At 40.6% G+C, this 26,627-nt stretch overlaps 1 protein-coding gene across 4 annotated transcripts in view; it reads right to left on the reverse strand.

The window, feature by feature from the left end:
• Positions 1–26,627, reverse strand: part of prkcaa (protein kinase C, alpha, a) — a 116,939-nt gene that overhangs the window by 57,893 nt on the left and 32,419 nt on the right. For all 4 annotated transcript variants that reach the window (XM_029511953.1, XM_029511981.1, XM_029511962.1 and 1 more), the window contains exon 3: positions 15,249–15,331. In XM_029511953.1, the coding sequence (XP_029367813.1) occupies positions 15,249–15,331 (83 nt within the window). The remainder of the gene's footprint in view (positions 1–15,248; positions 15,332–26,627) is intronic.

The raw sequence follows: 26,627 nt of genomic DNA on the forward strand, positions 1-26,627 counted from the left end.
TGCAGTGATTTGCTCCAGACCCACAGGGACCCTATAAGCAATACATAGATCAAGTTCAACAGTCCAAATATAGAATCAATAATTCCAGCTGGCTTAAAAAAAAAAAAAAGAAAAGTTTTTAAATAAGTTCCATTTTAGTAAATGTAGCTTAATTTATATTTTCCAAATACATTATAAAGTATATATTATACTATAGTAGTAATGTATAATATATATATATATACATTATACATTACTTCAACCAACCACAACCCATTTGTATAACCCAATGTACATTTCTGACTGCAGATCATCGCACATGCACACAAAGTGAAAATTCTGACTGACTGACTTCATTTGTATACGTTTGACAAAACAACCTGGCTATATGGAGATCTGCTTCCACTGATCTCAGCGAAAATTTGATTTCTATAATACCCCGATCCATAATTTGACCAGGTGTTTTATATATAAGATGTTTAGTAATGCTGGTACTGCAGATATTATTCTTGCTTCAAATCAGACTACAGGGCGACTCTGACAGGTTAAAAAATCACCTTCAGGCAGTGAATAGCAGCCATTCAAATCAAGATAGCACTGACGCTTCTATTTTTTCACTCTGTGTAGAAGAATATGAATGACCCGAGCGTAGCAATCATCAAAGGGACTGGGTAGCTAATTCAGTCCCACCGGCATCCCACGGAGTCAAAAGAGATCCACCTGGTGTGACAATTTGGATCCAGAGGGGGAGAGAAAGAGTGAGTGTGGGTGTGTGTGGTGGTGTGTGTTGGTGTGTGTGTGTATGAAATGAACAACACATCACTTCATATCTGTTGTCCTTCACTTATCTGAATCTAATTGAACAATTTCCTTAATATCCATCATCAGATGATTACTGACCATCGATTCTCTCTCGGTTTTTCACCCAACACTTCACTGAGAGATATATTGAGTTGGAGTCAGCAGAGAATGCGCTTTTGGTAATATATATACATATATATAATATATATACATATATATATATGTATACATATATATATACATATAATCATACATATATTATACATATATATATAAATATAATATACATATAATACATACATAATATATATATTACATATACATATATATATATATATTATATAATATATATATATTACATATATTATATACATATATATATATATATACATATATATATACATATATGTATACACATACATACACACACACACACACACACACAGAAAACTTGGAAAGGCTTAGCAAGCTGCTTTTCTTTTACCGAAAACTCTGTCTTTTGGTAAACAAAGCCTTGATGAATGCAGTATGTGTGCCTTTTAAATCAATAGCTGCGCTGCAAACCACAACATTCCTTCATTCATCTTCCACCACTTATCCATTTCCAGGTTGCTGGGGCTGCTGGAGCCAATCCCAGCTCACACTGGGCGAGGGCGAGGTACACCCAGGACAGGTCAAACAGTCCATCACAGGGCCACACCACAGAGACCAAACAACCACTCACACTCTCACTCAGACTACGGGCAATTTAGAGCTCAACAAGCATGTAATCGAAATATCTAACATGAATGTGTTTGTGTACATAGTAAAGTGCTGTTTCAACTATCCCTATTGCAGTTTTAGTACTCTAAATACTACAGATCCAATGATGGCAATACTGGGACAGGTTTCAAATCTATCAATTTTACACCTTGTAAATCAATTCATTAAGGTTTTTAACGAGCCACTTTGTTGTATTTGACCCAGTCTTGTTACAAATGTCAACAGTGCCTCGTTTTTAACGTGACTCTTCTCCGGCCCTGCTGCTGTGACTCATGAATCATGGTGAAGCAAACTAACTAACACTGTCAATATGCTGAAACAAACAAAAGCGGTCCTGCCTTCAATACACTGTGGCCCTTTAACTTTTAATAATGTTTTATGTCCCCTTACTCGTCTTTTAGAAGAAGAAATGAGAAATTATGCCGCTATATGAATCTGGGGATAATCTGACACTAACCTAATGTTTGATAGTCAAGTGGAGCATCCACCATGTTAAGCAGTACACTATGCTGCACTATGCTGCTGATGGTGTCATTACCTCCTCCCTTCACTGGCTGCCCGTCAGATTTCAGATTGATTTTAAAAAGCTATAGCTGATTATTAAGATTTGAAATGTTCCTAATCACGTATGCAATATGTATGTGTCAGACTGAGAGTTAAGCTCAGCAGAGGGAGGCAAAGGTGACAATATGTGCGTTTCAAATCAAACACTAACTAGTCAGCTTCCGTTAAATGCATTTATTTGTCCTTTTGCATTCGCTTACTAGATCTCTTCGCATGATGATGATGCATACGTTTTCTTTTATAATGTGGACGCTTTTTTCTCTTATTTTTTCTAACATACTTTGGAACATTGTTAAGAAAAGTGCTATAAAAATGTAAGTCTTTGTATGATTAATAATATCAAAACTCAAACGTCGCAGTCTATGAATGGACCCGCATACACGTCTTAAGCATGATGGAATGTAACACAATAATGTACACACATTGGGAGCTTGAGCAAACCGCCACTTTACTCCCCCGAGCACACCACTGAGGCACAACACAAACTTTGCTCATGACTACTTCTTCATTATCATTGTCTAGACACTCAGTTATAGGAGTAAAGGAGGAGATGAGCATTTCAAGAGAACAAATCTGAGCTGTCATCTATCAAGACATCTAGACGTGAGGTTTTAGGCAAGGAGAGGTTACTATTTTTAGTCATCACACACATCTCTTGGCCTTTCACTAAGCTGCTGAGTGCTGAGAGGGAGGGCAGGTTGCCACCACAACTCACAGGAGGCTTTCCTCTCTGTGTAATGTGTGAACACATCTGTCTGCCAGCAGAGGTAGAAATAAAGCAGATATTTTAAACGTTTTCGTTAATAAGTTGCCTGTTTCCACTGGCTTCTCAAGTTCACTTCGTTTGACGGTTTGCCGAGCATCGACAGCACGCTTCAAAGGGTCCACAGATTTCAGTGACATTCAGGTCTGGAGACTGGGATGGCCACTTTAGACCATTGTCCTTGTTCCTCTGCATGAACGCCGGAAGTAGATTTTGAGCAGTTTTTTGGGCGGTTGTTTTGTTGAAATATCCAGCCCCGGCGTAACTTCAACTTTGTGACTGACTGAACATTATTCTCAAGAATCTGCTGATATTGAGTGGAATCCATGCGACCCTCAACTTTAACAAGATTCCCAGTACCGGCACTGGCCACACAGCCCCAATGCATGATGGAACCTCCACCAATTTACTGTGGGTAGCAAATGTTTTTCTTGGAACGCTGTGTTCATTCGGAGCCATGCATAACGCCCCTTGTTATGACCAAATAACTCAATCTTTGTTTCATCAGTCCACAGGACCTTATTGCAAATGAAGCTGGCTTGTCCAAATGTGGTTTTGCATACCTCAAGCCGACTCTGTTTGTGGTGTATGTGCAGCAAAGATTTCTTCCGCATCACTCTCCCATACGGCTTCTCCCTGTGCCAAGTGCGCTGAATTGTTGAAGGATGCACAGTGACACCATCTGCAGCAAGGTGATGTTGTAGGTCTTTGGAGGTGGTCTGTGGGTTGTCTTTGACCATTCTCACCATCCTTCGCCTCTGCCTCTCCGATATTTTTCTTGGCCTGCCACCTCTGGCCTGAGCAAGAACCGTGCCTGTGGTCTTCCATTTCCTCACGATGTTCCTCACAGTGGAAACTGACAGCTGAAATCTCAGATAACTTTTTGTAGCCTTCCCCTGAACCATAATGTTGAACAATCTTTGCTTTCAGGTCATTTGAGAGTTGTTTTGAAGCCCCCATGTTGCCACTCTTCAGAGGAGAGTCAAAGAGAAGAACAACTTGCAATTGGCCACCTTAAATGATTTGATGCACTTGGCTCTGAAGTTCAAGGCTTAATGATCTCACCAAACCAATTTTGTGTTCCAGTTAATCAGTTCTAAGTAGTTACAGGTGTTCAAATCAGCACAATGACAAAAAGCCCAAATATTTGCACAGCCTTTTTGTCATGTCTCATTTAATTTCATGCAACTTAGTATTGCTACACTAAAGATCTTTGTCTGGAAAATACCCCAGAACTCAGCTTTCATTAAAATGAATGGCATGCCAATGCGATCTTTTCCTGTAAAGACAGAGTAAATTATTATGCAGCCTCAGAGGGGTGCCTAAACCTTTTCATACCACTGTATCTATAAGACAGACTATAAGCCCCTGGTGAGAGTGGCCTTGATAACTTTTTTTAAAATAACACATGGTGAAAAGAATTACTGGGAGAGCTATAGGCAGTTACATCCAAATGAGGTTCTGACATTTGTGTCAGGTTAAGTAAAACTTAATTCAAGACTCAGCAACCAATTTGAAATTCCATGAGTCTGGATGGATCCTCGGCATTGCACAGCTGTGTCCCCCTCTGAAACAGCTTTCAGTTAGCGAGTGCATCAGCTGACTCAGATCTGAAATGTTTGTCTTAAACTCCCCCACAAACACGACACTGCAAACTACAAAAAGATAGACAGTATGCTTCGAAATTCCTCCTGTAGTAGGTGGGCCACTAAACAAAGTAATCCAGGCGCTGATGACGATGGCCTGTACAGTATGTGGCCCTTACCTCTTAATAACAGCATCCTACACTCCTGCTGCGGCAATCTGGCCTTCATGTACCCCCTGCTGCATATCAGACTCAGTTCTTTTGAGCTAGAACAGACAGGTATACATTTACTGTCAACGTTACTACATAAACTGGAAATAGGGAACTCAAAAATTTTCCATTAATGAGTACATCTGAAATATTTGAATTGTAGAGTTGAAAATTCACAAAAGACGGGGGGGAGCTTAATAATGACTACAGACTGCACAAATTACTCAAGATGATAATTATTCCAACTGGCTTCAATTCACGAGGCCGGTTCATATAAATGGACCTTTGAGAGAAAACAGCTGAGACCTCCCACCTCTTTGAACAAACTCTCGTGCTTGCTTTTACACAATGATAGTGAGCTCAAAAATAGTTCAGCTCTTGCACTCATGAGCACCACAGAGACGTGTTCCTCTGCAGAGACTGGCTCATTAGCATAGCCCCTCACGCACGCTGTGAGTGACATCCTCGGGGTCAGGAGAGGACGGAGAAGGTCTGTCAAGGCTGCCACATTGGCTTGTAGATGACTGCACTCTTTACTTCATTCTCAGTCAACCCTTTCCTCAAGCAATGTCACAAGAAGGAAAATAATAAATAGAACTAAAAGACTGAGCAGATATTGCCTGTTGGTTCATTTGGTTATGTTGCAAATGCCAAAAAGCCAGAATGAGATGCCTCACAAGACAAAGGCAATCTGTCAGGTACTTAATAGCTAAAGCAACTTCACAAGATTTGTTCCAAAAAGTTATTTAATAGCCAAAATCTTGGCAGAGTCCCTTTTTACTGAAATCATCCAGCTGAAAGGGGCAGTGTGTGGTTTGGATTACAGCTTTTGTCTATAAAATCAGTGTTATCCCTGCATATATATTATGAACTTGAGGAACAGATCATTTTGGTTGTTTAGCATTGCAAAAAAATCAGAAGCCCCTGAAATCATATTGTCAGAAGGTCTTGTTTTTATTTCTGCACATCCAGATCAGGCATTACGCCAATTGTCTGACATCCTAATACAACAAGTCTGTAAGCCAACACACACACCTATGTATTAGTACAGCAGAGCCAGGCTCAGATCTGACTGAGGCAGAATGTTAGTCTCAAGAAATACCTCCTGTTATTAAAGAGATAATACCACTTCGAACAAATCAATAATTCACAATCGGTGCAATGACACCATTTCGTTCGAACGTCAGTGCTATTTTAAATCATGCTGACAACATGGAATGAACAGACGCATGGTCTGTATCACTGTCAGATAATGATACAGTTTATTCAGTATCTTTTGTGAAACTAAAACCAACTGAGAGAGATAATTACTGCAGTAATTATCTGGACCACATATCAAGCAACCATAATGATGGAAAGAGGTCAGTGTTAGTTGAAACCTTATCCTTTTTCACTGGTTTATGCCATCTAGAAGTATGAAAATGAATGCCTTGGATATTCAGTACCTACTCTGCTTCTGCTCTCAAAAAGTGTTGCAATGTAACACTGTAAGATCATCAGTGATTTTTTTTTCCGTTGCCAGATGCAATGCAATCTAAGCTGAACTTATTTATCTGCAAATTAACAAAATAAGCAAGTGCCCAGAACTACATCTACATCGTTTGAGATACAGGAGGAGATGGGAGAGAGGGAGGGCGACATATCTGTAAATCATTCTATTTCTGGGGATGTGCTGCAGACCTACCGCTGGTTCAGCTTCAGGCCTCCCTCTTACAGGGGAGGTCAGGTTCAGACTTCAGACCCTTCTGGGCGTCTATTTCTAGTGTTTTTGTGGAACTGACATGAGCAACAGTTATAGCATGTCTGCTGGTTTGACAAGATCTTACATAAACCATCTCTTTGTCTCTATACCACCTCCGATGATAATGGATTAGTGTGAACACAGCGATTTTATAGTCAGATGCTATCTTTCTTCAGTATAACACAGTGATACTTTTGTGATTAAACTAATGACCAGGCCTCAAAATACTGTGAGCTCCATAAAAGTTTGTGTTTTATTATGATCCAAAGTTGGCTGAAGTCACTGCCACCCAGCCCCAAAATGTAAATGTGAAAACAGATGGCATGCTCTGGGAAAAATTACAAACAAAAAAAAAAACAAAAAACAAATCAACGGCAGTTAATGGACCAAAACATGCAGAATCACTGGGTGCTTTAAGTCTTGGGGATGGATTTGGATGATTTGAAGTCTACTGGTTGATGGTTGATACTGGGTGAGGACAATCTCCCGTCCCGCAGCATCTGTGACATCAAGTTGATTTGGGGTTAAGAGCAGTTCCCACTCTCCCATGTGCTGGTCATTAGTAATAAGTGAGTCAGGCTACCAGATACTTGCTGTAAACAAACCCCAGTGGGACTTGGAGAATGTGCTTGTGTGTACGTGCATATTGCGTCATCTTATTTTTGTTTTCAGTGCGTGTGCGTGCTCTTGATTCGGGGATTGTGCAGGGCCAAGGGGGCAGGAATTCTGATTAACTTCAGTTCCCATCATACTGAGCAAACAGGGACATGACCGTTGAGCCTTTGAGAGGTCCAATGCATCTTGACTGCCGCCGAGTTTTCTTGATAAAATCTTGTTCTTCTCCTGCAAATCATGACCGGTTTTTATCGTCCTTGTGGCTAAGACAGCCCCCAGTGGGTGTAAAACTGTGCAGCATAAAATCACAGGTGTCCAGGGCAGCATTAGCTGCACTGGAGGAGATTTTGTGAGGATAACATCACTGGAGGAAACAATGTTACGGTGTGGATTTGGTGGTTGTTTAAATTCCAATATAACAGTCCAACTTAAACCTCAATCCCCATCCAGCCTCCTCTGAACTGCCCAGAGTGCAGTAATCAAACTCAACTGGCAACAGATCCACTAAGGCGTTAGCTGACGAGAAACAGCAGCGCTAAAATTCTTTTTCTTTTTTTTTTTTTTTGATTCAGAGGGGTCTGAAACTGGCAAACAATCTTCCAATTAGCCACCAAACTGTTTTTTTTTTTTAAAGGGCTATCAGGCACAGACCCATGGCAACTTCACACAGTCAGCTCATTTACTGAACACCTGAATTTTACACAGACCAAATGTTCAATTTACCTTTGAACACTATCCCATTCATCTAGCTGGCATTTGCAAAGAGTGCGGTTCAGGAGCCGTTGGCTTGTTTCTTGCCACATAAATCAGATGGTTGAGGTTTGTATGTGCGTAAATGTAAGCGGAGGCAAGTTTCAAAGTTGGGCTCCAGTATTTAAATAATTCAAGACAAATCAGATGACACACCATAGTGTTAGCATCGGCGAAGTGTAGTAAAGAACATGGAGTTTTTGCACTGCGCTATCAGCAATGTAATTACTCTCACATGTGCAACATTCCCCAAGGAAGTGATTCAGCAGTTGGGTGTGATCCCACCCTTCTTCTTTCCTCCACCACTACAAAGACACACACACACACTTACACCCTTCTGTGTCGTCTCCCACGGAGCGAAGCCTTCATCAAACCTCCCTTTAGACAGGCACGTCACAGACCATTAGCAAAAGAGACCAGAGATCTGTTAGTGTTCATTAGGATCCCGGAGCATATAAATACCATTAGCAGGCCACCCAGGGGACGATCCACCATCACATCTGCTACCAGGCAGCTCTGATAATCAAGGCTACAGGTTTCTTGAACCTATCAGCTGTAATGTTTGTAGTTTATTTCACACATATTTTGACCAGATTAAGTAGAGGTATCAAAGCTGACCTGAATTAAAGCACTTGAATCACATCTTCACAGGATTATAAAGATGGAGGTACTTTTGTGTAAAAAAAAACCTCATTACATTATTGTGTCTTCCTCATATATAGGCTGGCTTTTCAGCAAAACATAGTTACAAGGCCAATGCATGACAACAACCAGGATGAATACTTATTCAGTGTTTGGGCAATTAAATCCATTTCAAAACGGAGGGAAAGTATAATAGCATCCTGTTGTGTTGACGGTGCAATAACCAAACATTTACACTATCTTGACAGTATGCAGGTTCTGCGAGGCACATCTCTTGGGAAAGACAGTTAACCCTGACTCTGTAAACACTTCCCAGACAGAATAATAATCTCTCATGTTCTTATTCTTTTATGTCTCTCTAAGAGCATGGGAACCCAAAACAATGTCTATTCTCATCTTATTGTGGTCAGTTCTGTTTTCAGCTCACTTTAATTGAAATAGAAATTTAGTTTAAACAGTGATCTGTAGCGTGAGGGTTTATGTGACAATATATATACACATCGTGGAATCTGGATATAAATTCTGTTGTGAGCATGTGTCTGTTACACCCACACACTTGTTTATATTTGCTGACGTCCCCTCAGGAGACTAAGATGAGAGAGTTCAGCCTCTTCCTTTGCAGAGTCCACTGCAAGGCATACTGTAAACCAGCGGTCCCCAACCCCCGGGCCGCGGACCGGTACCGGCCCGTGGGTCTTTTCAACCGGGCCGCACAGAAAGAATAAATAACATACATTATTTATGTTTTATTTATTATCTGAATCTGAACTATGTTTTATTTTGAAAAAAAATTCTCTCCGTTACATCCGTCTATGCCTCACTCAGTCTCAACGTCTGTTGTCTCGCTCACGTGATACGTTACCGCTAAAATTAAACCCACAAGCTAGCGAAATATTTAAAAAAGGACAGTTTCTTTGTGAAGGGGAAAAGGCCCAGTGAGGAGACAGAAGAAGAGCCTGTGACTTCCATGAAAAAGAAAGCTGCGTTTAGGTTCACGGTTAGGGGGCAGAGAGGATGTTACTCATGTTATGTTGTTGGCGCAATGTTACCAGGACGCTGCTAATAAAGTTGCAAACGAGTGCGCAGTGTGACTCACGTTTATTAGGAAATTTAGAAAATAGCACAGTTTTTATGCCGATCGTATAATTTTATTTTGTTGCATTTATCCGCCACACCTTAAAGGCCGGTCCGTGGAAATCTTGTCTTGACATTAAACCGGTTTGTGGAGAAAAAAATGTTGGGGACCGCTGCTGCAAATCCCGAATTTCCAACTAGGATGCATTGCCACCAGATTGAAGGAATCTAAATCACAAACACTCGTGCAATTCAACACCAGTGGCATCTTTCTCCCAGCATAGAACAGATAACAGGCCCAGTCTCAGAAAATGACTTCTCATAAATTAGTCAGCTCCCTTCTGTAAGCATCTGTCGTGTCTTTTTGTCTCAGAACAGTGATGTCTGTAATTGTGTTCAATTCTCTTTATGAATGAAAGAAGGTAACCTTGAGCCAAAACAGCATCATCATGCAGCAGATCTGGTCCCAGTGTCCCATCAGCTGTAGGATTTTCCCAAACAGCAGACAACGGCATTACAACAAACCGACCTTGAACTCAAATCTTGAAATTGACTTGGTGTTTTACACAGCGGTCTGTCTTTACCTGTATTCTTTATTAGCTGGAAATGATATCCCCTGTCCATTTCCTTCTCATCCTATCCCTCCTCTATCCTAAACTCTGTCCCTCATTAGTTCTGCAGCAGCAGACCAAATTTCACATCCTTGATTCAACATCTGTCATGTTTCATGGCAAGGGGCGGCTCATGACAATGAATACGGCTTCGGACTGAGACCAAACTTCACTAAATACACTACATCAGTGCAACACATTCTTTATTCACCATGGAAGGACACAAGTACCTGTTATGTTTCTCGTGCCCATACTGCAGGATGCAGCTCTAGCTACCAGACGCAGAGATAATCCAATCTGGCACAATCACCAGTGTGATTTTCTGTGACTGTTTTTAGGGCTTGTTTGAGTTTAGTGATCTTATTTTGTTTAAACAGTGTAGCGTGACGGGGGGGCCCACAGGATACACCAGGGCTCGCACACTAAAATAAAAACAGTCTACTAAGCGCAAACACAGTATGCAGCGTCAAGTTTCTTTGCGTCCATGTTATCTTGCATGTAGGGTTTGCAGCAAGGCTTGCATGGGCGTGTGTTCAAAGCATGCGCTGCGATTTTTCTCAGCAGGTAAGAGGTGGGAGGCTGATTTGTGTGGACTCGGGCAATTACATCGCACAGCCATGACTGGCAATATCGCATTCAGAAAAACGTTGAATACTATACTACTACTAATACAGTACAGTGAAAGGAGGCGGTACAGAAATAACTGAATGGTGCTTGGGTAAATTGCAGCCTCCTGCAGTGTGGTCTGCACAGGTACTGCTTACTTTTTTAGGATCAAGGCAATTAAATCTTTCCCTTCATCATCATTAAATTCAGAGGCCGAGATTTCAGGTACATTCCACCATTGAAATATATATGAAATATTTCTAGAAGGAAAACGCTTTCAGTTTCTTTCAGAAGTTGAATCAGTCCTTTAAAAAAGTATAAAATGCTCATCTTCAGTATGGTTAAAAAGCCAAATGAAGCAATGGTCACTTAACTGGATCGATGACTGACAATGCAGAGAGTCATCCAGACTGGCAAACTAGCAATTGGGCCAGAACAGACCAGTTCAGATGAGATGGACAACACCCTTGCTGGAAGGAAATGGACTAAGAATACAAGAGAAAGGCTCCATTGCCTGTTCCAGCCAAAGATGCCTGTGGCACAGATGATGTAATTTATCGCCACTCCGGTTTAATCTTGTTTTCAATTCCCAAGCAGAGTCCCTGTAATGAAACAGTGTGTGTCCAGAACACCTATTTCTCCCAAACCTGCTGGAGTCTGCCAAAACCATCATCTGCTGTGTGATTTGCCCTTTTAAGCATTAGATCACTCCTCCCTATAGCAATACTCATTAATATTACACACGAGATCTCTCTGAGATTAACTGAAGGCCTGCTAACACCTTATAACTGCATCCCATTAACTGATGCCTGACCGTGTTTCAATACCGGCGTGCTGCTCGGAAATAAACTGAATAGAGTAGTATTTGTTTTCATTGTACGGTGTGGAGAATACGCCAAAGTTATGGCAGAGGAATTGCAGAGAACTTCTCTGTAGTATAAACCACAGCCAGCCATTTTGCCTCTTTGAGCTCGAGCATGCTGTCACCCTCAGGCCAGTTCTGTCTGTTTCTGAGCAGAGGATACAGAAAAGGCACCTACTGTTAAGTTGCTGCTTAACTCTGTTACTCTGCAGCTCTCTCTGCACTGAACAGCCCTGAAGGGGCAGGTGTGATGGTCCGAGTGTGCCTGAGTCCACGTGTGAGCGTATGTGTAATCGGTGGGGAAATCAGTGCAAAAAGACTTGCAGATTGCCCCGGGGTCATATGTGTTGCACTTGTTAAGTGGACATCAATGATGCAGCAGCCACACACTCCTGCAAACCCAAGTACATCTAACCTCTCAGTTTCATCTGCTGAGCCCCTGTAGTGAAATGGGAGGCTCTTGCATTATTGATGGACTCATCCTGTAAAGCATTGAACTTGGTGAAGCTGCTGGTAATGTTACACATGGCACTAATAAACATTTTGTTAGATTTAGCCCTATAATCAGACTAACTGATTGAATGTGCTTAAAGGTGATCCTGACAGATTGCCGCGTCACTAAACTAAACTTAGTATTTTACATAACTTCATATGCAATTCCATTTACACCGAGTAAGTAATTGTTCTTAAAGTCCTAAGAACCCAAAATGGCCCATATTTACATCTCAAGACCTTTTGATAATAAATTATGACACGCTGCTGCTTAAAATTATACTATACTATGTTCTACAATCCTTTATGCCTTGAAAATGAACTTTTATAGTGCTCAGGCAGGGTGTTTGTTTTTTTTTTGTTTGTTTGTTTGTTTGTTTGTTTTTTTTTAAACAGCAGGTTTCTGACCCAACAGATCTGCTTCATTCAACCTGAAACTGGTGGAGGAATCAAGTGTTGGCTTGTTCTTCAAAGACAGCACCCACAACCTAAAGCTCTAATGTGCGAGTAATGTGCATATCTGCAGCTTATCCTGCCCTTGACACAGCACCCTCAGGCTTTAGCTGTGAGGAAGAAAGCGTTCATGGTAAAAGCAAGGCCAGGCACTAATGCCAACACAGCAAACGAAAAGATTGAGTGGCTCTTGTTGGCATTTTTTTGCACACGTTGTTTCTTCCAGTCGTAGAGTTATAAAACACAGACATGAGTCATGCAGGTAGCCTAGATACAGCAGATCTTCAATATATTTGCTGGCCATGGGAGTTATTGCCTTCGTGATTGCACGCCCGGGGAGGCAGCAAACCCTCTAATAAGCGTGGTTGCCCGTGGCAACACTGCTTAGTGCACAGAAATGTATATTAAAAGGGCGCTTCAAATATTTTGAAATGGGAAGAGATAACATAATCATACATTTTTAAAGAAAGGCAGCGGTTTGGTTGGTGATGGCTGTCTGATTGCAGGAGTCACAGAGTTATAGCGTCATAAACCCACCCACTGTCTGCATGAACAAAACACAGAATAATTTAACACCCTTTTATTGTAGCCGAATTGGATTTCTACACATTAATTCCTTTTCTCTTAGGCACTGGAAGAGTATTAGCTAAGTAGGCCTGCGTGACTACAGCAACAGTTTCAAGAACTGAGTTGGAAAATAAGTGTAACTTTTTAAAGAGCATATAATTATATTAACTTTGAATGTATCGCACATGGATAAATGGTGAGATTCTTATTCAGTCTGTTTAATAAACAGGAGTGTTTTCATCTGTGTTAACAGACAGGGTTTGCTTCAACACACAGATGTCAAGGGTCATTAAAAGTCAGCGGTCCTGTTAATGATAAACCTGATGTTCCCTCTGTATGCTGAGCCCTGCCTGCTCACATGGAGAAACCCCCTGCTTGGACTATTTTCTGCTGTTGCGGCTTCGGTGTCATCCGTGGCGTGTTCTATTTAAAGAGTCTGAGTTGATGATCTTGAATGACACACTGACATATCTCCAGTTACAGAGGCCAGCCTGTGCTGCTGTAATGCTGAGAGGTTATGCATGCCCAGCAGGCAAGTAGGCATGTAAATGGAGTTTCACACTTATCAGACAGGCAAGAAGCACCTGATGGCACATAGTGGTACTAGCAGCCAATGAAGAGGGCGAATGGCAGACCTCACTGAATGTGTCACACTAGAGCTTGTAACCACCAAGCATCTAAAACTATTTTTAATGGTACAATTTACAAAAAATATCCCTCTTTCATGGCATTTTTATATTTGGACAGCACAAAAGGCACAAAAAGGATTGTTAAAAACCTCTTTAGGTTTAACACTTTTTAGGATTTAACTATCCATCAGTAAATTTGGACTGCGGAAATTCAACCTACATCAAGCCAAAGCAGATGTAGGTGTAGGGCTTTTGGCTGCAAATCCTACATTTTCCCATTTGTCTCTGAGTTAGGATCAGGTCATTACTAATGGCCACAGTAATCTGCCCAAACAGCTTTTGTCTGAACTCCCTTTGGATGAATTAGAAATTACTATGGCATGAACTCCACAACCCTTCCAGGGAAAAGTTACTGTCACTGCATTATGAAGTAAGAATGCACGATTTGCGGTGGAAACACCAGGTGGCATCAACGTGGGAGGCTTCATTACAGGGACCATACAATCTTAAGTTCATTTTGGAGGGTTGGCAAATGGAGGACAGTGACTTACTGGGTGGAATATTTCAGTTATTTTTTCCTATAGCTGGCAAGAAGCAACTCAACTGGAACATTGAATGAATTGAATAACCATCTGCTGTTGCTGCTGTTCAATCAAAGATCAAGACTTCGACATCTGAATGGCATTCGATGGGATAAATGCTTTGAGAATGCATTGAGAATTTAGAATTCTCTGCAATTTATATTTTGTATCTTTTCACTAATTATGTTTCAAGAAGTGGCAGCTGGTCAGTGGAGGGCACTAGGGCGCCGCCCCCATCAAATCAAGAGATGAAAATCAAAAGAAAAAGCAAACATGCTGCAATAATTATTGTTGTTAAAGTTGGTGTTATTTCAGTCTGTGAGTGACTGTCAATAGTAATTAAATGCTGTTTTAAATATTTATTTGGTTCTAAAATGGTTTTTCATTTATTTTATTGACTTCCTGAAGTGAAGGACGCCGGTAAACGGAGTCCAGTGTAAGCCTCGAACCATTTGATAAGAATGTGACCTTTGGCTCTCTTTTTACGGGACGTAGCTGTGTGCGTCCCGTATGCTTCCAAGAAACATCAGCAGCGAATCAGCGATCAGTATCGTGTCATGTGTCTCCTTTTTATCTGATGTGATTTGACGATTCATTCTCGGTCCTTTTTTAGCTGAGCAAATGGCTGACACAAACAATACGGAGGAACGAAACTAAATGGGTAAATTGTGCCCCACGCCTCCAAGATTTTTAGCACCAGCCACCACTGGCTTCAAATCTACATTGTTGAACATGAAACAGGAATTTGCAGCTCTGGTTGGCTGTCATGGGATGGGCAAGCTTCAGTTTTCCTTTGGTACCGACCACAACTTCGTAACACAGTTACAAGAAACGTCAAGCGTACAACTGTCAAAGGAAGCTCGGCCTGTTCGGAAGAGAGGCAAGTATGGTTGTGTTTCAACTTTGATGTAATGAGAGGAAAAGGCACACCTCCTCATGTGAGAGAAAACTGGTTACTTACATCTGTGTCAGGCCCCTTATCTGCCCCTGGGCAGCTGAACGTGACTAATTCATGGCACCTCTTGTGGACCACAAAACAGCAAACTGTGAGAAGAAAAGACACAAGAGAGAAGGTTGGAAAGGGACAGATGAGGAACAAGATGAGGAGAGAGAGCCAGAGAGAATGAAATACAGAGACAGATGGAGGAACAAAGGGCAGAGAGAGAGAGAGAGAGAGAGAGAAGGACATGGTTAAAATACAGTGTATCATTGCTGATGATATATAGACAGACAGCAGAAAGGGAAAGAAATCTGATTATGAAAAAAGTGAGTGATGGCTGGGCCAAGCTCTTCATTGTATGCCCAGATGGCCGGTCCGGCCTGCAGGCTGACTGCTCTTACTGCACAGCACAGTGCCACCTCCCTCACTCACACTGAAACGATCACCATGCAGACAGACAGATCTGCATATGTAACTGACACAATTACTAAAACACTATCCACATAGAAAACAACCGTGCCCTACACTCATGAATGCAACTGCCGTCTTGTGCCAGGTCACTGAGTGCACACTAGTCTGTAGCCAAGCAAGCAGACGACTCACAGTATAGGAAGGTGCCTGCTCCTGGCTCTGAAGAGAACTGGTGACACCGGAGAGAAACAGACCTGGGAGGGCACAAGACAATTAACAAAAGCTGTATATTCTCCGTGCTCTGTCTTTATTTGTCAGGCTGGCACTTTTTTCATCACAGATGCGTCTGTTTTGTGTTCTTATTCTCTTCTTTAGGCACACAAGTGCGCCCCTCCCTTTCCCCTCTTAGACTTAATGTTTTCAAGGCTGATACTTGTAGCTTTAGATGAAAGCATCTGAATTGGTGGCTTTCAATAGTCTTCACTTAGCACTGTCTCCATTAGTGGCCTGTGTTGCATCCATGGTGCGATGCGTTTTCAGAGATCCTGCTTGATTTTCCGTTTCAAACTTTTAATGCAACAAAGTAACGGTGTCTCTCACTCGTGCACAGGCATTGTCTTTCCACAGAATCCTTCATCAAACAGCTCCACCTGGAAAACAAACAATGACCTGCGATGGCAGACATGCTTGAACAGACACCCAGACATCCATAACGGGAAACCGCAGAGAAACATGAAGTAAATGAAAGCCAGCCACTTTTAGAGAATTCTTGTCACCATGCAACTACTGGTCCATTCATACATTATTATTCCTCCCAGTTAAATACCAATTTAGTCATCCTGCTTCGGTCTAAAAGTGTGCATTATGATTTAGCCATGGAACACAAACTGAGTAATGGCAGTGCAGCTGTTAAGATTATGGTTATTATTTTTGACTTCTGAACACTGTTGTTATGGCGTGAGTCAAACTCTGTGCATCGATTCACCATCTGTCCTGTCATAGAGCTAAAATCATGAATAAATACTATTATTTATGAATATGACTCTCTGCATAGTACAAAGGTAGTAAGGGGCCCTGTGTATATTTTCCAAATAGAACTTGTTTACCTGCAGGGTCTGCTCCAATTGCCAACAGGTTCAAATAACAGAAAAGTCACTGCTGAATGATGCTGAAACATTGTAACATTGTAACAACAAGGTAATGTCACTATGTTAACCTGCCACCCGAGCAGCTGCAAATTTTGTATTACTGGTTGAACACAAATGGGACCAGTGGTTTAAGGATGTTTGTTTGCCACAAAGTAAGAAATGCTCTGTTACTATTCTGTGTAGTTATTTACTGCTCTATCATGATTGATGATGCACACAGCACACAGAAATCAATAGTAGCTCAACTGAACATCGCTGTTCGGCAAGAAATTCAAGCCCTGCTGAGAACAACATAATGAAACTCATGATTTTTTCAGTTTTCAAATTTGTAATATGTTTACTGGATTTCTTTTTTATTTGAAATACTGGAAATCATATGAGCGATCAGATATGTCTGAACATGCAGACGCATGTACGTTGAAGTGCACAAAGTATTTGCTCAGTGGAGCGTTGTTTATTATGTGGGTGGCAGACACTGAGATAATACAGTGCCTGGGTCAATACCGCCAGTATTATTTGGATCCACGGCCGCAACAGCAGATACATCTAAGTGGATTGCAGCTTGCTGAGTTTTGAAAAACTGTCAGAACTTCCACCACAATGTATCATAGCAGAGTACATCATGAATATTTGTTCAGTGTGGTTTGCCAGAAATGTATCTGAATATTTGAGACTTCATTTGAACTTAGCAAAACCAACCAAGCCCATGCCATTTATTTTGTAGACTTGACTTTCTTCAGAAAGTGGGAAATAAATGTGGTGAGTGTGAGGGGTGGAAATCTTTTACTATGTCACGATTCGATTCAAAACGATTTGATTCATAATAATTTCTGCTTCAATCTAAAGGTGTGTAAAGGATCCTCATGATCTACTCCAGTCTGCTTTGCAAGACAGAATGACAAATGGAGACATTAAAGTGTCTTTTTCACATTTATGAAGTTTGAAACATTTATCCATGCTTAGATTGAATTGTTGCATAAAAGCAATATCACATATTGCTTAAGTTAACAAAAAAAAAAAAATAGTGCAGTTAAACATGGGTTCCTCATTTTGCATACCTTGCACACTGTGAAGCTCATGTCAAACTCGGTCTTCCCGGGCATTTGGTAAATTGGGCCCAATAAAATTTGCGATCATGGAATTTATTATAAACACAGAATAACAGAACTGGCCGACATTTTACATAAAAGGTTTTGGTTTTTGTTCCCCGGAATAAAAAGGAAGGTATCTGTCGGGAAACTGCTCCGAGGGGGGGTCACTAAAATGCACGCCCCCTACCCATGAATGAACCAGACTAGACTAGACCCCTGCACAGAGTAGAGGTTAGAGAATTTCAGCCCCCTCCACAGAGACTGGACCCCGGTCTGTTTTTCTCATAGTAATACATGCCACCACCACACCAGTGAAGTGGCCGTCTGACTGCTAAGTGCTAAGTCAAACGAGAGCCACTCACTGAGCTCAAAACACAGAGGTTGACTATCATGTACTTCAATGGAGATGTCAGCAATCGGAGGAAGACCGAAGAGCATGGGGATGGAAGAAATTTACAGTGGATTTGATATTTCAAATATTGATATTTCCACCAAAGGAACGGATGTTTAATTGTTTTGTTGGTGTTTTTGCTTAAATGTGTGGAAGCATTAACTGTGTGGAAGAAGTTGTCTATATTTCATTACTTAAAACACTGTCTCAGGGTAAAGTCGCATAAAGTGCTAAAAATTGAATTCTCAAAAATTAAAAACTGAGGAAAGCCTGGGGATTTGTTGTTTTGTTTTTTTTTAATCAATTTTGGGACATTTTAAAACAATTCTGAATTGTAGTAAATGAGAATTGCGATTCTTATATAAATTGATTTTTTTGGAACGCTCATAGGAAGTATCTCCTACACCTTAGCTACTACTGTAAACAGTCACACATGACTGAAAAACATCCCTGTATCAGGTGAACACTGTTTATCTGACTATTATTTCTATGATGGTTTCAATTCCATGCATACAAGAAACAATTAAGGTTAGAGTTACCAGCATCTTGGTATTATGTTGTTATGCAGGTGATTAATTGTGGTGGATCAATACACCCCCTATTTAAAGGCATACTGCAAAATCCTTCCAAGTCTATAGCACCTTGCCTCCTAGGAGCCATTGGTCAGTGCCCTCAATAACCAACATGGAACCATGGCCCATAACTCACACCACAAACTGCATAGGCCATGAATCTCAATGATTCAGCACCTCTATAATTCATCCTCAAGTATGTGCCTGACAGTGGTGTGAGTCCTCTTGATTTTGTCAATGAAGACCAGGGAGGGCTACGGTGCAGTGACTTCCTATTTCTTCCTATTTGAGTGTTCAGCACATCACCTCATATTACATGTGGATTTCTGCTGCAACTGGCCGAACGGGGTTATCTACAAGAGCCCATTAAAAAAGGTAGCATGAACTGGATATTAACAGGTACACTATGCAGTAGCAACTAGCTAGTAGAAAGGAGGGCTTTGTTGTGGAGACCATTCAGCGCTATAATTTGTACATCGGAGAAAGCACACGATAGATGTGTGAAACGGATGAGGCAGTGTGTTCCATTTTTGGCACTCCATTGATGCTTCATGAGGTTTATCCGCGTTGTTTCTCCAGTTTCTGTCTTTTTAGGATAAAATAGTCAAATAGTCAAATACTGAAACGATTGCTGCCTGGCTCAGGAGACAAACAGATTTTCCAGGGATTATTGGAATCGGCTTTTCTTCCTAAGAGACTGTTGTAACTGGTTGTAGGTGTGAGCCACCAAGATGGAGTGAGACAAAGGAAGAGGTCAAAGCATGCAAGCTGAAGAAGGTCAAAGGTCTTCTACTGTTCTCATTAGAGCTTGGAGACATTAAGTTTGCAGTGAGTTGATTAATCAGGTAAACTTGTCTAAGTAAATCATTTGGAGAGCTACTGAACTGTGACGTTGGTAAAGCATCGAAATAAGGCCAACAGTGAAGGCCTCGGGGTCGGGAGGTAGTTTCCTATTAAAACATGCCTTTATAAGGCCTATACGATTACAACATGGAGTTTGCATTCAATTGGATTATTGAATACAAAGTGATTCAGGCTCGTGCAATCATGTGACTGTAAGGGGACAAATTTCTCAGTTCCTGAAAGAAATTTGATTTCGGGAACATGATACCATTTCCTAATATAAGATTTATCATGTTTGAAAAAGCAAAGCGGCTGAGTTGAGCTGTTGCCAATGTTTCACGGAGCTGTTTGTCTGCTTCTGACCTTATAATTTGTTCACACTCAGAGCAGGATTAATTACATAGCAAGATCAGGCATAATGAGAGTTGTACAAATCAATATTGCTATTACTTCTGAACAAATTCTCATCCATCAAAGCTCACACGTACTCCTATTTCCGCTCGGGCAAAATTAGTTTATTTCCATTTTCTTCTTGGAGGCAATTTACTAACGTTTTTTTTTTTTTTTTTAATACAGACAGGTAATGAGAAAGAGGAGATGGTTTTATTCAACCTTTCTTAGGTATAAAAATGTATTTTCACGGCACCTTGTGAAAAACAATGAGATTGATGGAAGGAACACTTTTAGATCTCACTACCAGGAGGCCTTACAGTGCCAGTGGTGGCCTTGACAAAAGCCTTTCTTCACCGACTAGGAAAGCTTTGATTTCTCCCTCTGTTGTTCTTTTCTCTCTCTCTCTCTCTATGGAATGCCTGAACCATTTTCCTCATTGTCACCAAACAATAACTATGAAACCATGACAAGGTGAATAAAAAAGGTCATTAAAAAGGGACAGGTGGGACTGAGAGAGAAAAAATTATATACCTGGAAATGGCTAAAATTAAGGTCTTTATTCGATGCATGTGCATGACCTGTCATTTCAGGTAATGTATGTATTGGGCAAATTACCATAGAAATGAAAGACATTATTTATGTAACAGTGAGTCCACATCAGTCAACAAATCCTATAACTTTTCATTTACAACATAAATTTGCACAATTGAAAGGTAGGAATACTGCTTTACTCTCCCTGAAAAAACATACACTGCAATGTTAGATAGTTATTACATGGCTATGTAAGTACTGAAATATTATTCACGGTATTTTCATGAACTTCTGAAAAATTAAAGCAACATTTTATCTCTTTTAGGTCTGACCTAAACAAAGCTCGATGGAAGACAGAACAAGATTTCCAGTTTTAAGCAAACGGACCAGAAAATTCTTGATTTCATGATCATTGCTATATTCTACCACTCTCACAGTGTAATATTGAGGATAGAGACGAGTGACGGAAAATCCATTATTCAGAAAACAGGCAGTGTGAAGAAGTGACCGAAACACACTGCTATAATGTGCAGCTGTGATGGCCTCAGCAGCATTCACAGTGAAGATGATAAAGTGATGTCAAAGCTCAAAAGGACCTGGGTGGCTGCCTCTCCATCAGCACCATCCGCACAGTTTCATCACGTTATGGCTGTATTTACTGCCGTCATAAGTCTGGACATTAAAGCTGATGATACTGAGCATCACTGTCACATGAACCATAACCAAACTGTAACAGCAGGGTCATTTATCATTTAAAGCATCACATTGGGGCAGAATGAAAAATTTAAATAGACATTACTGGGCAACTTAATTTATTCTTTCCTGGACCTGGCTCGGATTTCAACTTTGAAGTTTGGAGGGCTACTGTGGTCTACTGGCAGTGCACACTGATTTAACTGTGTCTCTTCGATGGGATCCATATAATACCTAGAAGCAGTGATCACTGCAAAGCAAATAAACTAAGCTTGCACACTGAGAGTGTGCGTTAGGCACTTCATTATCATTCGCAAATAATTTCACCTGTAAAATTTGATCACGACAGAAGTAGATTTAGATCTAAAGCTGCTTGGCAGCAGTTTCCCAGTTTCAGTTTATTTCATCCTTTTTTGTTTGTCGGCGAGAACTATATACGCGCAAAATACATGAAAAACTTTTTGAGTGGGGACAATTCAAGTGGGCCAAGCGAATGAATTATTTAAATGTGAATTTTACACAATGCAGTAAATAGCATCAACACCTTGTATCTCTGTATAACTTACCTTAAACCCATGTGACTGGCTTCATTAAGTCATAGTCACTGTAGGCACTGGTTTCACCAAAGAGGGCTACCAGGCGCAGACATGACAGCTAATAATGGTCTCACACTCTTTACCATGTAATCTGATGACTTAGCGTTTGTCCCTATCTATTATTGTGAATGATGTGAAAAGTGCAACAGTGCAGCCTTTGCCAGGGGTCAGAAATATGATTATCGCACATTTCAAGTCTGTAGAAATCTTTGCCAGGTACAACCTGTTTTATTCATGAGGTGGAGTTTGGGGCCTTATTGTGATGTTGGCTTGGTTTGTAAAGAGGTCCTGACTGGTTGGATAATTGTAACTTACACAGTTATGCAGCTATGTTATACACAGAAGTACCTTCCATTTTGCAATGCTGTCATACCCAAAATACTACAGCAGTGACAAGAGATTGGATAAAAAACAAATTCTTACAAAGTGCAGTAAAAACAAACAAACAAACAAACAATACAGAGCTTACAGAGTTTATGGGAGAACCATTTATCCATCAGCTATTTACATGGAGGTGGCTGTTCATCACAGAGGTCAACCTTAGACATTACTGTGGCCCGGGGCATTTACAGCGAGCTTCTACCTCATTTATCACTGATGAATGTAAACCTGAGGGCCATCAAACCTAACCCAGTGATATTTACACTTCACACTCACAGATTACGGGGAATGTCCTGGTCATAAACAGTCATTACAGCCTGTCATTATGCCAATTAGCTTCTATATCTCTGAGTTTGAACCTTGTTTAATTGAGAGAGTGAAATTTCAGCATCCCCTGCAAGTTCCAACCCCTGAATCAGACAACTTTATTTCTATTCATCAGTATATATCACACATATGAAGAGAGGAGAAGAGAAGAGGAAAGGAGGGGAAAGGGACAGAGTATAACTGAGATATCTACCACATTTAAGGGTCTACCTTGACATACTAAATGCATAAAAGGTTGTTTCCTAGGAAACTAGCCACGAGTAGGCTTCCATAAGAAATTAAGGTACTTATCTCCCAGCAAGAATTAAGGCCAAGGGCATGTAACTGAAATGAGCTTGCTCAATGGTATAATTGAGGCTGACAATAAATATTCTCCCAGGTTATCTAGAAAAAGAAATAAAAATTTGTATTTGTGTCTTTCAATTGATATTTAGCTCAATGATTATATGACTAGCAATTTTGATATAAAGACGTGTTTGTCAACCACGTGTTACTTTATAAAGTTGATGTTTCACATAATTACTATTAAAGACAAACATTAAGACCATTTCTCATGAACTAACATTCACTTCTCACTTCTAAAGAGAAAATAACCGACACACTGGAAGTTACACAACAAAATATACACAGAATGGTGCAGTTTACTGAGTAATGATGTCTTTATTTGCATAAGCTGTAGATGGTCAGATAAACTACATCAATCTCTATCTGCAAACTAATGATCCTGAAAACAGGGCAGTGAAAACACAAACGGTCCATTTAAACAAATTGAACTGCCCTGGGAGAATTTTTATGCCCAAATAAATTCTGTTTTCCATCAATCAGATAGTCGCTGAAATGGAGCTCAGGCTGCATGCACTGCAGTTATTCGTCCTGAATATGCAATAAACTTGAGGTCAAATAGCCCAGGTCATTCTGGGTTCAGCTTCGTCAAGGACACTACCATAGATTTTCTTTAATTGATCTTTTCTCTGTATTGATACTTGCAAATGAAATATTGCTATCTTCCTCCCCATGGCTTAATCCCCTCACTGTTCTGGGTACATAGGTATCAAGCTCATCACATTTAAATCCTTAAATCCTGAATAAACGTCTCTCTGCTGGTTTGAGATAAATTATTGCAGGTTCTGTATTCACAATAGCACTTAGGGTCCATCTGCTATGAAAAAGAACCACAGATTACAGGGATTTAAAATATTTAATCAGTGGTCAAGAGGAAAAAAAAAAAGTAGCTGCTGGTTGTATAAGGTCTCTAATGAAAATCCATAGGTGTTCCCTTTGCTGTTAATTGGAAGATAGTGAGAAGGAGAGCTTTCCACACAACACACTTAATGGGCACTTGTGTGAGACAGCGGTCAAGAGGCATGATAGGACCTTCTGTCTATACAAATTACGTAATGGCCACTCTACGGGAAGCTCTGAAGGCATAAAGATTAGAATGAGTCATATGCAGACATCGGGTCAGGTAGACACAGTATGGCAGAGAGTCAAAGGTGCAGCAGCTGTAGAGGACTGTCATAGTGCCGCACAAAGTAAATCAGTAAGGATTAAGCATTTAGCAGCTTTAAGACCGGTAGTTAGAGATATTGGGATGCTATCCATTCATTCATCTGAAAAATGGGTAGGTGACAATGCCTTAAATAAGTATAGTGCTACTTGTCTAAGAACAAGAAAATCGCTGCTACAGAGGGATGATTTCAGTGCCCAGATGGACGGTTTTCTATATGCTTGGTATAATTTAACTGTGCCAAGTGCTTCGTTAGCAATGGTGACCGCAGCCAGTAATGTGGGTAATGTGAGTGGTTTACCATATGCCAGGTACTGTACAGCAAAGGCGTTGCATACCTTTTGTGACATGTTGGAGGTGTGAGCGCACCCAAACTGAGATACTACTCCTTTGCTTGCGATGAGTTCCATTTCCTTTCCAACATTAGTCCTTGCAAACTGATCCAGATAGAGGGGCCAGGGTGTTTTTTTTTTTTAACTTTCTGCTTTTTAATTTTAAGTTACAGCCTTTTTGGTGTTGCAGGAAATGTATTTTATGTCTTGCATGTTTTCACATGTTTTCAGTAGGACCTTAAACTGTTAAGTTAAATGTTGTGATGAAGACAAAGAAGATCAATAGAATGAAAATGGTTGCTATTATGGATGATTAAATTATGTCAGTAAGTGCTTAGAAAATGGCTTGATATGCATACAGGTTGGATGGAGTGGGGTGATCATCATCTAAGGAAATAGCTCGTGACTATTTTGGGCGTGTGTGTGTGCGCGCACAAGTGTGCAAGTGTGCATTTGGGATTCTCCACAAGACGCAGCTGATCTCTGCTAAACGTTGCTTAATAAACGCTTGACTAACTCTTTTGAGGTAAAGAGAACTTTTTCACACATGGCTGACTTATTGAGGCTTTAGGGGAAACGACTCTTTAGCAACGAGTGATTTCTCCTGGAATCAACACAACACATAATGAGGTTTTTGAAGAACAACCCTTTGGCATATGTGAACAACTCAGCTCAGGATTTTGTAGCTATGAAAAAAATCAATATACAACAAAGGTGGTTGGTGTTTTCATTTCCACTGAGATACAATCTGAACTTTGAAGCAAACTGAGACTGAGGATTGGAACTAATAAGCTGGAGGCTGAACCAAACACAACAATGGGCTAGAACATAGGCTGCATCCCAAAAGGAGCATCTTCCTGATGAAATAAGATGAACGTTCAGGATTTGCAGCATTGTAGCTCTGGTGATACATGTGAGTCACTGCCACTGAATTGTCCTCACCTTTGTGTGTGAACCCTTGTCAGGCATAATATTTACAGCATAACAAAAGTATTAGATGGTCATAACATTTCAAACTTAACAATGAGGTCCCTTTAGCCCAAATTATAAACCCTTTCACAACAAAGAGGAGGTGAAGTGTGAAACTGCTGCAAAGCCATCAGCACCATTATGGTCTGTAGTGTGAACAAGTTCAGGACAGCACTTGAAAGAAATACTGGTGTACTGGGTCTCCTCCTCGTACGAGGACAGGGAGAAATTTCTGTTTGGTAGATCATCACTGGAGAATGGCAGCTCTTCATCTTCAACAACTTAACACTTCCATTCAAACACATCGGGGGGGGGGGTTAACCTGAACTAATATGACTTTGTGTCTTTTTTCACACCTTGTCTCTTCAACCTGTTCAGCCTGTGTACCTACGGACATTGTGTACAGGATGCATCTCAGAGGACACTGTGTAACACCAACGCTCAGTCATATGGAGTAAAAATAGAAAAGATTGAAAACAGTACTGAGTTCCAAAAGAGACTGGCTGGAACACCAATGATATTAATTAATGATTCACTGCAACAACAACAACAACAACAACAAAAAAAAACTGCATCCCTTTTCTAAATAAATAGCAGGTTATTTCAATCTAACAGCCATTTGTAACCCTATGTGTGGAAAATAACTCAGTGTGCTTGATTAATTCAAACTGTTGACTTTTATTTTGTATCTCTTGTTAATGTTTCTGAAACATCGAAGAGTTTAGAGATTAAGGTGTTAGGTTTCTGGAAAGACAAGCTGTGCTGGTGGGAAGCTATTGCATATTCAACGTTTCAGGGGCGTCTGCATTACAGCACTGCATTCTCAAGTTGTCACAGCACCTCACCTGTCATGACAGGCTGTCAGGTTGGAGGGAGATAGGCATGCTTGGCTTTGACATGGACGCACAATGGTGAAGTGGAAAAACTTTGCCAGTAGAGGTATCCAGCTGTAACCTTGTAGAAATGTGCGTTCAGGGGAACAAACAGTCTCTATGCGTTTGCTGATCAGTCCAACAGGAACTGCCTTTGTATGCCTGCCTTCAAACGTCTATATATTTTTCTGTTGGAAATGAGCTGCTCATGAAAGTCTGGGGGGGAGGGGGGGGTTGACTAAATCCTGCCTAGATTTGAGAGAAAAGCAAGAAAAATCAGGTGGCCTGGCTAACGTGCACTGTTCCTGCTTGTGCTGTTTGTAAGCCATATTTAGAATCTAAA

Source organism: Echeneis naucrates, chromosome 1 (assembly GCF_900963305.1).
Source record: "Echeneis naucrates chromosome 1, fEcheNa1.1, whole genome shotgun sequence".
In the NCBI taxonomy this organism is placed as follows: Eukaryota; Metazoa; Chordata; class Actinopteri; order Carangiformes; family Echeneidae; genus Echeneis; species Echeneis naucrates.